The sequence below is a fragment of the Grammomys surdaster genome, unplaced genomic scaffold, assembly GCF_004785775.1.
Source record: "Grammomys surdaster isolate TR1022 unplaced genomic scaffold, NIH_TR_1.0 125979, whole genome shotgun sequence".
Classification (NCBI taxonomy): Eukaryota; Metazoa; Chordata; class Mammalia; order Rodentia; family Muridae; genus Grammomys; species Grammomys surdaster.
In genome coordinates, this window is record NW_021620795.1 from 1,429,324 (window position 1) to 1,440,759 (window position 11,436).

The 11,436-nt window shown below is 46.7% G+C and overlaps 1 protein-coding gene across 2 annotated transcripts; it reads right to left on the minus strand.

Annotated features, from left to right (window-relative positions):
- Positions 1–1,305: 1,305 nt before the first annotated feature.
- Positions 1,306–4,923, minus strand: Tmem254 (transmembrane protein 254). Of its 2 annotated transcripts, none has more exons than XM_028754084.1 (4): positions 4,716–4,923; positions 2,772–2,875; positions 2,498–2,557; positions 1,306–1,889 (listed from the first exon to the last, which is right to left on the minus strand). In XM_028754084.1, exons 1-4 carry the CDS (start codon positions 4,800–4,802, stop codon positions 1,769–1,771), a joined length of 372 nt encoding a protein of 123 aa, XP_028609917.1. In that variant the 5' UTR covers positions 4,803–4,923; the 3' UTR covers positions 1,306–1,768. The 2 variants fall into 2 exon arrangements, with proteins under 2 accessions (XP_028609917.1, XP_028609918.1); XM_028754085.1 differs by lacking the exon at positions 4,716–4,923 and adding an exon at positions 4,463–4,704.
- Between the last annotated feature and the right edge of the window lie 6,513 nt (positions 4,924–11,436).

Genomic DNA, 11,436 nt, shown 5'->3' on the forward strand with positions numbered 1-11,436 from the left:
TTTTAGGAACCCCGGCATTTATCCTGTTCCTACTGTTTCTCTTCTTCTCCTCCTCTTTTTTTTAAAAATTAATTAATTAATTTATTTTTTTATTTTTTTGAGACAAGATCTTTCTATTACATAGCTCTGGCTATCCTGGAACTCGCCACGTAGACGAGCTCGTAGGCTTAGATTTTTTACAAACCTACTTTTAATAAGAGTTCTCAAATCCTAGAACTGACAGGGCCATTCAGCCAGGGTCAGGGGAGAGAGCAGTTAGTGAGCCTGCCCCATCTCTGACTACCAATCAGGCATGCGCAGTAAATGGTATACAAGTAGCAGGCTGGATAACCCCTGCGTTAGTATCACCAAATCAGGAGTGGTGGTATGACTAAGCCAGAGCTGGACGGAGAATGACCGAGCAGAAATGTGTGAGGGAACAGGTTTCTCAGGGAGGACCCACTCAGTGGGGAGTGGGTGGGTGTGGGGGGTGGACACTGCCGATGGAAGATGGAAGCAGTCTTGCGCTTTTCTGTTGTGAGAGCAGGAAACTGGCTCAACCGTTTCCCCATGGGGCAGGACAAAGTTACAGATGGAACATGGTGAAATGGGTTTCCAGCTTCAGTCGGCACCCTTGAAGGGTTACCACTATGGCGTACAGCTGGAGCCCGGGCGCGCACCAAGATGAAGTGGAAGCTAAAAAGTGGACTGAAGGAGAAACAGCAGAAGCATTGGCTCCCCAAATACTAGACCACAGCTGGGCGGGGCCACCTCCTCTGGCCTGCAGCATCAGGGACGGCATCCCTCATGTTACCCTCTTGGGCTCAGGTTTTTATGCCAAGCTCTTGTGTGTTTTTATTCTCTTTCTCTGTAGCTGGAGAAATGGAAGTTGGGGTTAGGTGTGGGTGGATAAGCTCCTGCCTCATGGTATCTAATAAATGCATGTGGAACCGATGTTACGTGGAAGCTTTACTTTATTTTGGTCCAGAACCAGAAAAAGTTTGGGGGTAGAAGCTAAGATATCAGTGGAGAGGAGGGAAGGGGGCGCTTGTCAGAACAGGGAATGTCTTAATTAGGGATTTCATTGTTGTAAAGAGACGTCATGACCAAGGCAACTCTTAAAAGGAGAACATTTAATTGGGGCTGGTTTACAGGTTCAGAGGTTCAGTCCATTATCATCATGGCAGGAAGCATGGCAGTGTGCAGGCAGACATGGTGCTGGAGAAGAAGCTGAGAGTTCTATATCTTGATCTGAAGGCAGCAGAAGGAGACTGGCCAGACTTGAGCAGATATATGAGACCTCAAAGTCTGGCCTCTACAGTGACACACTTCCTCTGACAAGGCCACACCTCCTCCTCTAATAAAGCCACACCTCCTATAGTGCCTCTTCCCTAGGACCAAGCATATTCAAACCACCACACAGAGCAAAGGTGGACCCACAGACAAATCTAGTTTGTGTGTCTCAGCCAAAAGGAAAGTGGTCCAAGGCCTTCTTCAGGCAGGAGGGCTGTAGAACTGGAAGGGCAGGGTCTTTCTTATTTCTTTCTTAAACAACAATAGGTCTAACCAAGGTTGGTCAGAGCACCAAAAAAAAAAAAAAAAAAAAAAAAAAAAAAAAAAAAAACCAAAAAAACCAAACCAAACCAAACAAAACAAAACAGAAACCAAAAAGTAACTAGAGGGTCTCAGACAGGTTTCTACGACAGACGCTGCCTAGAAGACAGAGAGGTCATCATGGAAACTAGGACCCACTGAAAGGAGGGCTTGGAGAAGTGGAGAGGAAACTCCTTTAATTGTGTTTTTGGTGCTTTGGTCTGTAAGCAAGCAGGATGGAGAGAGAGGCTAAACCTAACAGAAAAGTCTGTAGGAACCAGAGGAGCCTAGCCTGGCCGTCTGTGATTCCTTTACGCCTGAAAAAGAAAATTTAAACAACAGAATTTTAATGTCAGTTCTCAGGGACAATTGTATTCTACTTTTAGTTTTATGTATAATTCTGAGGTACAATCTATGAGGATCTTGGCAGCTTTTAATTTACATTGACCCACAGAGCTGTTTGAGGAGCTTTAAGAAAGAACACACACCGGTATCTGAAGCAGGGCCTATCAGATCACAATCTCTGGGTCTGGAAACCAGGCATGTGTATTTTTGAAACAACTCCTCATGTGATTCCGTTTTGAAATTGGATTGAAACCTCACCAGCCTAGAGGAGTAACTCAGCTCTTCTGCAGATTAGAAGACAGACTCCTAGCCATTTGTTCCAGTTGGTTAAGCAGAATTTTTGAAACACAGCCAAAAGTATCCCAGTTAACTAAATCATTAACTAGCAACACAAGAAACTGCATTCAGTCATCAAACATTTACGAATACGTCTGTTCCAGGCTCAGCATTAGGTATAGGATTCAGGCTGCAACGGAGAATGCACTCAGCCTGAAAGTATATGAATTATTTAGACATGGCTACTCATGTCTTACATCAGATACCAAGATAAAAGTGGTAAGTTCCTACTACAAAGACTTACTTGCATAATACCAAGGCATATAGGGACTCTCCCACATGAATTAGACAAGAAAGCCAATACCTGAAACCAGAAAAGGGAAAAAAAAAGTGTTTCTTTTTTCTTTTTTAGTTTAAGGTGATAGTTATTTGCTAATCAATTCTAACACAAAAACTTTAAAAAGAAAGTCATCTGATGGCAAACTAGCACATTGTTAGCTACCTAAAGGGATCTGCAGGCCTTCCTGGTACCAAGACCTTGGAGCTGCAGTGTCTGCCCAGAACCTAGCTTTGCTTACCCAGTCCTTAGGAAGGTGTGATAGTGATCCACCAAGTACTTTGTGAAGGAGCCCAGGGGCCCGAGGCTCTGGTAAGGGACACTCTGAGGCCAGAAGACAACCCACTGCAAGAGAACCAAAGGCACAGAATATTTCCAGCAAATGGGTACTTTTGAAAGCATCGGTGAAACAATGATGATTGTACAAAAACTACACACCAAAGAAATTCAACAAGTCATCCAGTCCTCCCTTCCCCAATACTCATGTTCTCAAAACAACTTAATTGTGAGACTTACGCAGAGGAAATACGCTTACCAGAGTCAGTGTCCGGGGTGACTGTTTTTCTTAATGGATATCAGCAAAACAATATTTTATAGAGGTTATTAACGATTTTTTTAAAAAGAATTTCTATGCCTCGACTAGACTGCAGAAATTACAGCTTGTGCCAATCTCCTATTTAATTTAGAACTGCTTCTCTTTCACTTTCTGTACCCCAAAACTGGGGATGCCTTCAGCATAGGCACAAGAAGCCAGTAAAAGCAGCTTTTTGAAGTTTCGATTGCAGCTGCTTGTTTGCACAAGGTTTCCATAGCTGGATCACCATCTTCTTCGTCTGTCTTGTAGTGTTGGCGAGCCTGTCATGGCTTGAGACTCATTTCATGTCAACACTTTCAACACTTTTCTAGTCCTGTCCATTTTTGTCAAGAACAGCAGCAGTACCTGTCCCCTGATGTTTCATAAAGTTCTGATGAACCTTCTATTGTAATGGCTTCTTTCCCAACCACTGGAACAGGTTTCACCTGCCACCTCCTCAGTATCTGTCTGAACTAGCAAAAACGTCCTCCCTTCTATATACTACCAATCAGAGACACAGGACCTTAGAACAAAAACGCAGTCTTGAAAATTCTCAATTCATGTCTCTTGCTTATGGTGACACTAGGATAGGGGTGATGACCCTTGACCCCAATAACACTGGGGATACGACAATCCCAGGGTCTCCTCGAATATCTAAATAGCATTTCTTCATAATTATACCAGTTGAACCCAATGTATTTCCCAGCATCTTTCCCATTATTCTTTAAGCAAAATCTTCCTCAGATGAACAAGAGATACTCTTCCTCCGTGCACCTGTCTCCTTCCACACCTATATCCAGTTATATTCTTCTTTTTTTGTTTGTTTGTTTGTTTGTTTTTCGAGACAGGGTTTCTCTGTGTAGCTCTGGCTGTCCTGGAACTCACTCTGTAGACCAGGCTGGCCTCGAACTCAGAAATCCGCCTGCCTCTGCCTCCCGAGTGCTGGGATTAAAGGCGTCCTCCACCACCGCCCGGCTCCAGTTATATCCTTTTCCTTCCTTCTTACCAATATAAACTCCACCCCTCCATTAGATGTATCCCAATTTTGCAAGCAATTCAAACTTATTCAAGCACTCTGCTTCGAATCTTATCCTGAGTTGTTAGGTGTACGGTAATATACTAATTTCATTTCTCTCTTCCCGAAAGGATAAAACTTGGTTATACCTCAATAACCATGGAATAGGATGCCAGGACCGGAACACCATCAACTAGAAATCCCTCAGAGCCCACCGAACTTCCGTGTACATCAGTAACCCAGGCAACCGCCATGCGCGTGCGCAGAATTGTCGACCCACCACCACCTTTCGCTCAAAAAAGGGCCAGAGCGGCCAGCACGCTCCAGCACTCCCCACGCCTACCGCGTAGTAGCCCAGCCCCAGGGCGGTGATCAGCGAGGGCCAGGGTCTGGCTGCACGGAAGTATGCAGTGGGGTCCCTACGGGCCTCCGACTTCGCCACCACCATCTCGAGAGACCTAAACACTGAGTCGTAGGGACAGAATCGCTTCCCGCCCCCGTCCACGCAGGAAGAGCCTGACGAGCCGGTTCCCCAGGCTTAGCCATGGGTGGCCAGTGCGCTTGCGCGGAGCCTGCCTGCGGCTCGCGGGCGTTACCGTGTAGTAGCCGAGGGAGACGATGATGATTGTGAACCAGAGCAAGTTGCCCCTCTGGAAGTAGCCGGCGCCTGTGGCCGTCCCCATCGCTGCAGCGATCCCACGGGACAGTCTCTTGGACCCGGTGGGAGGTGGTCGGGGCGGGGCGAGTGGCTTCCTGTGCACCAGACCCGGAAGGTTGTGGCTTCGGTGACCTGGGGACCGAGTATCGGTCCTTCCCGGTGCAGGAGGCACCTCTCAATTTCAGAGTAGCTGCTGGTTTGCCTCCTTGATAACGGCGAGTCACGTTTCCGAGCCATTTCAGTGAGTCGCGCATAGCCGGCGGCGTTGCGCCTCCTCGTTTGCTCACCTCATTTGGGTAGAGCCATTCACAGCGCTGGCCTCGGGAGCGAGGCTCTACCTACCTCACCTCATTTGGGTGGAGCCATACACGGGAATGGCCTACAGAGTCGGGCTATCCCTACCTGTCTACTGCTTTGTGTAAACTTATTGTGGTTTCTTAGCCCACGTGTGTTTCACTATCCGTAAAAAACTGCCATGTGTTGGCCCAGGTCGAGCTTTTGGGTTTATCTAAAAAGAAAGCATACGTTTTGTTTTTTCTTTGTTTGTTTTTGTTTTTTTTCGAGACAGGGTTTCTCTGTGTAGTCCTGGCTGTCCTGAAACTCACTCTGTAGACCAGGCTGGCCTCGAATTCAGAAATCCGCCTGCCTCTGCCTCCCGAGTGCTGGGATTAAAGGCGTGATCCACCACTGCCCAGCTAAGCATTAAGTTTCTAACCCATACTGCTTACTAAGTATCAGTGATTAATATTAACTCTACTTCCTCCTCTTTCACTCTAAAAAGTAAAAAGTATTACCAGGCACCCACCCACACCTCAAAACAAGAAATCCACTGTCATTTCCCTGAGTCAGACCTCATCAAGCCCCTCTGTGGATGTTAATGGCACTCTCCTCCAACCTTGGATCCATTTATTTTCCCCATATCCACTCAACTATAGGGCAGAACTGCCTAAACATCTTCTGCTCATGACCTCTTTCACTTGAGAAGTTTGTAGATGACCCCCACATACATAAATATATATATATATATGGTATTCAAACCATTACAGACAAGTCATTTTAACAATTTTTGTTATATATCTAATTTTAACATTTTACCAAGGACATTTCCAAATGTACATACCACCGAATAAATGTGCATGTTCATTTACATAAAGAAATCCTGGGCTGTCAAGATGACTCTGTGGGTTTCTGTTACGTGTTGTGGGCTGAATTTGAGCCTCAAAACCCACATGGTGGATATACAACATGGTAGGTACCCATGCATAGAATGAGTAATCATTATTTAGAAATTGATTTCCAGCACTTGGGAGGCAGAGGCAGGCGGATTTCTGAGTTCGAGGCCAGCCTGGTCTACAGAGTGAGTTCCAGGACAGCCAGGGCTACACAGAGAAACCCTGTCTAGAAAAACAAAACAAAACAAACAAACAAAAAAATTGATTCAAATCTTGGCTGATTATTTGATGCTGCAGGACAGAGACTGTTTTCAATGCTTTTCAGAGCTGGTCCATATTTTAAGTTCACAATAGCCAGGGCTGAGAAAGAAATTGTTGGGAATTTTGTCCTAATCTCAAGCCAAAAGCTGTTAAACAATTTGTAAGATGAAAGCCATGTCAGCAATCTTGAACAACAATTTTAAAATTAAATATCCTAGCCGGGCAGTGGTGGAATTCCAGCTCTCAGAAGTCAGAGGCAGGTGGATCTCAGTGAGTTTGAGGTCCTCCTGATAGTCTACAGGGTGAGTTCCCAGACAGCCAGGGCTACACAAAGAAACCCTGCCTCAAAAACTAAACCCAAACCCAAACTAATGTTCCTAGGAGGTGGAGAGATGGCTCAGTGGTTCAGAGAACTTACTGTGCAATCATGAGACCTGGAGCTCAAGTGGCACGGAATTCCACTCTGAAGGATCCGACACTCTCCCCTGGCCTCTTCATATGCACCGGCATGTGTACCATTGGCGCGCACACGTACACACACACACACACACACACACACACACACACACACGGAGCTTTAAAGATGTCTCAGTGAGTAAAAGCCTGAATTTGGTCCCTGGAACTTGAGTGAATTAGTTAGTTTTCTGTTATGATAAAAACCGTGACCAGGGCAGGGAGTTGGTGCAGTGGTTAAACACACCTGTTGCTCTCGTTAAGGACTGGGGCTTGATTCCCAGCACCTATACGAGGGCTCACAACTGCCTGTAACTCCTCTATCAGGGGATCTGATATGGTCTTCTAACCTCTTTAGGTACCAGGCATGTACATAGTACACAGACATGCATGTAGGCGAAACACTCAGATACAAAATAAATCTAAAAGAATTTTAAAAAACCAAGAGAACAACAAAAACCCACCTTGATAAGAAACAACACATGGAAAGAAGAGTGTTTTGTTTGCAGGTTTACATGGGAAATCCATAATGGCAAGGACGGCATAGGAACAGGGAGCTGGCCTGCTTTCTCCAGCATCAGAAGCAGAGAGAACTAGAAGCAGGATGTCTTAGTGAGGGTTTTACTGCTGTGAGCAGACACCATGACCAAGGCAACTCTTATAAGGACAGCATTTAAGTGGGGCTGGCTTACAGTTCAGAGGTTTATCATCATCATGGTGGCATGCAGCCAGATATGGTGCTGGAGCAGCTGAAGGTTCTACATCTTGATCCTCAAGCAGCAGAAGGAAACTGTGTTCCGCACAGGGAATAGCTTGAAAATAGATACCTCAAAACCTGGCCCCCTCTCCCAGTGACACATTTTCTCCAACAAGGCCACACCTCCTAATAGTGCCATTCCTTATGGTCCAAGTACGAAAGCACATGAGTCTGTGGGGGCCATTCCTATTCAAATCACCACAGGTTATATATAAACTTCCATAGTACCCAGTACCCCTCCCACTAAACGCTCTACCTAACAGATTCTAAAAGTTCTATAACCTCCCCCAAGCAGAGCTATCACCTAGGGACCAAGTATTTGAACTTAATGCCTTCTACTACCAAGCCCCAGACCTGGTAAATTGCTTAGTGTTTCCCAACCCGACACCCTGGTCATGGAGGAAAGGGTGGTACAGCCCCACAGCCCAAGGATCTGACTGTTAGTGTGCTGACAAGTCATATGTCAATGTCACACAAGGTCAGGTCGTCTGGGAAGAGGAAATCTTAATCAAGACAATGTCTCCATGGGATTGGCCCGTAGGCAAGTCTGTGGGTCATTCTCGTGACTGATGATTGATGTGGGAGAGCTGAGAAACGGGGGGGGGGGGCAGTGCCACCCACCCCTGGGTAAGATGCTCTTGGAGTATATAAGAAAACAAAATGAGAAAAATGAGCAAACCAGAAGCAAGCAAATAAGATTTTTTTTCAGGGCTTCTTTGATGGAGTGTGACTGAAAGTTGTAAGCTGAGATAAATCCTTTCCTCACCGAGTTGCTTTTGGTCTTTATCACAGCAGGAGAAACCTGAACAAGAGAGGTTTCACATACAGGACATCCAGAAGACATGCACCAGAGAACCCAGTTACTTGGCTGATGTGAAGGCCTGCTGTTTTCTCTAGGTTGGCAGGGGTCTCACACCTGGATACTTTCTCCTTTTCTGTTGTGGTAATGACCAGCACATGGAAGATGATCAGGGAAATAGAAGCCAGTAATTTCACAATCCTTGGAAGGAAGACAAACTCTTAGCAAATATTAAAAAACAACATAGAGCCCTAACATAGTGGCATACTCCTTTGATCCCAGCTCTCAGGAGGACAGAGGCAGGAGGACCTCAGTGAGTTCAAGGCCAGCCTGGTCTCCTGAGAGAGTTCCAGTATAGCCAAGGCCACACAGAGAAACCTTGTCTCAAAAACTCAAAACAAACAAAGGGCAACATAGATCAAAATGAAGGGAGCAGAATTTAAAACTTCATCCTTAGTGTCAGGTCTCAAAGAAGCCAGAGACAAGGCTCAGTCAGTGGCTATGGCTCCTCCCAGCACTTACCCAACCCCTCAGTCTTTCTTGCCCAGGGGCTTCGCTTCCTTCTCCCAGCTTCTCCTTCCTATATAAATTTGCAGTGGCCAGGTGCGTTCTTGGTCCTTGGCTCTTCTCTTGGTTTGCTTGCCCCCCTCCCTCTGCATACCCTCCCCTCTCTACTCTTCCCTTCTTGTCTGGCTGCTCCCACCCCTGACCCCCTTCTCATGGCCCAGTTTAGTCTGGATTCTTGCAGACGCCGCTGGCTATACTCTCATATCTACAGTAAAATTCTTCTTCTCGACCATATTCAGAGTGATCATATCCTCACTTTCATTCACTCAGCTAGGTACAGTGGCACATTGTTGTAATCTCGAGGCTTAAAGTGGAAGTGTGAGGATCAGGAGTTCAAGGGCATTCTTAGCTATGTAGCAAATTTGAGGCTAGCTTGGGTTATATGACGCTTGTTTCAAAATACCTAGTGCAGGAGCCAGGCTGTGGTGGTGCACACCTTTGATCCCAGCTCTTGGGAAGTGGAGGCTGGAGGATCCCTGAGTCTGAGGCCAATCTGGTCTATAGAGTGAATTCCAGGACAGCCAGAGCCACATAGAAACCCTGTCTTCAAAAAACAAAACACTCCCCCACCTCCAAAAACAAAATGAAACAAAACACCCGGGGAAGGTTGTCTAGAAGGCCTGGTGTTTGCTGCCAGGCCTCATCTGGAAGCCATGCACTGGAGGCAGTGAGTTTGACACATTCATGCCTGCTCACAATAAATAGATACATTAAAAAAAAATCTCCCCACACCTGAACAACAAAAAAATTCTCCTCATTCTTATGAAAGTCGCCATAAAGTTAAAAGACTTCAGGGAAGTCTTCAATGTTCACAGTGGGAAGAAGAACAGTGGTCGCGCACTGATCATCCTCAGACACTTTGAGAGAAAAATGAAAAGCTAGCCAAGGATAATGACCCTTAACATATGCAAAAATAATCTACAGACAGCAGGGCACGGTAGGCAGACAGGAAGGCGGAGAATTTTTAGTCACCCTGAGCTACATAGTGGACTTTACCTCACAAACCTAAAACAAAATAATACCTTTGATAGTTGACATGCAAAAAAGATCATGGGAAAGTTATAACTCCAGACATAGGCCTGTATGTATCCAAGCATTGATCCCAGGGTGAAGGTAAGGCTTCAGAGTAGAGAGGAAATAAAATGGTAGGCAGGTAGGTGGGCCATCAGATGGTTCTGGGACAGTTAGTTACCTATTGGGATGGGACAGGAACAAGCCAAACGTCTGGAACTCTACTTCCAAACCCAAATACACAAACAGGGCTGCATTGAATAGGGCAAGGGGCTCCTCTGTACTGTCCCAGGGAGTACTGATGCCTGGTAGGACAGTAGGCTAGGCACAGGGGCAGCTGGACCGGTCAGATGTAACTCTTCCATTCAGCAGACTGAGAAACAAAGGCTTCTCCGCTGCAGTAGCCTGAAAAAACCAAGGCGTTCCCCATTCCATTCAGTACCTGAGCTCCCTAATAAATTGTTTTAAAAGCTTTAACTCCTTAACGCTCGTTTTCAGAACTAATGTTCCCCATGCTACCCTAAGGAGCACGCATCCCATCCCATGGCATGACTGAGGGGTGAGCTTCCTTATGACACCAAAATCACCCAGGGGAGAGCAGAAGCCTTCTGTAACATGGGAACTATGGGAGCCTGTGGTCACAACTCCCTAAACGATTCCCCAGGCTTTTCTGGCTTGTTCCTGCTAGGTGCATGGAAACAAGCCCCTCGTTCTGTAATAAGTTTAAGAGATCGGCCAGTGAGAAGTGGTTTTAAGCAGGCTGACCTGCCCAGAGGGATGCCATCACAGAAACAAGGCAAAAATGGCTGGCATGCTGATTTGGCTAAAGGCAGTAGTTTTTAAAATTTCTGGATACATGGGCAGGAGAGATGGCTCAGTGGGTAAGAGCTTTTTCAGCCGACTTGGGTTCAATTCCCAGCACCCACAAGACGGCTCATAAGCAATCAGAAGCCCTCTTCTGGCCTCAGCACAAGGTGTGTACTTTGGTGCACATTCTTAGCGCAGGTAAAAATACTCATACACATCAAACCAAGTAAAGTTCCTGCTTGTGAGAAAATCCTGCCTTCTCTTTTCCATAGGCTGTCACACCAGAGAGGGTACTATCCTTGAGTTCAAGCATAGCTCCCTAGGGTTGTAGGCCCAGGCCTGCTCCACCACAGGGCATGATCGCTTTGGGAGGCAGAACTGAGTTTGACTGTGCTTATCCCACATTGCCAGCAAGGAGGGGGTGTGTGGCTGTAGGGAAGAGCTGAGACACCGCTCAGGGGTGGGAAAGCTCAGTCTGAGACAAAAACCGGAGCTGGCTTGGGGGTCCCTGGGCCTGCGACAAGGCTGTGCCGTGGGATTCTTAGGCTCTTGGACATCCAGGCTCCAATGGGAGTCGCAGAAGAGCAGAGAATGGAGTTGGGGATGGGAGGCTCTCGGGCTGGGGACAGTGTCTAGCCCGGGGCTGAGGGGAAAGGGGGTGGCTCAGCTTGTCCCAGCGGGGACAGCAGATGGGGCATGGGGGATGCAGGCTTGCTGGTGATTGTGGCTGGGAGCACAAAGAGGCCTTCTACAGGAGATTAGGCTGTAGCTCTGTAGGCAAAGGCCTTCTCCATGGCTCCCCACGGCAGATCTCGATGAAAAGAGATGGTCC

What these genes read in the sequence shown, in the direction of transcription:
- Tmem254 (XM_028754085.1), bottom strand. Translation starts at nt 4,567, where the DNA reads ATGGTGGTGGCGAAGTCGGAGGCCCGTAGGGACCCCACTGCATACTTC. An exon ending in CACACCTTCCTAAGGACTGG is followed by an intron (nt 2,558 to 2,771) that starts GTAAGCAAAGCT and finishes TTCTGGTTTCAG; the next exon opens with GTATTGGCTTTCTTGTCTAA. An exon ending in TATGCCTTGGTATTATGCAA is followed by an intron (nt 1,890 to 2,497) that starts GTAAGTCTTTGT and finishes TTTCTTTTTCAG; the next exon opens with GCGTAAAGGAATCACAGACG.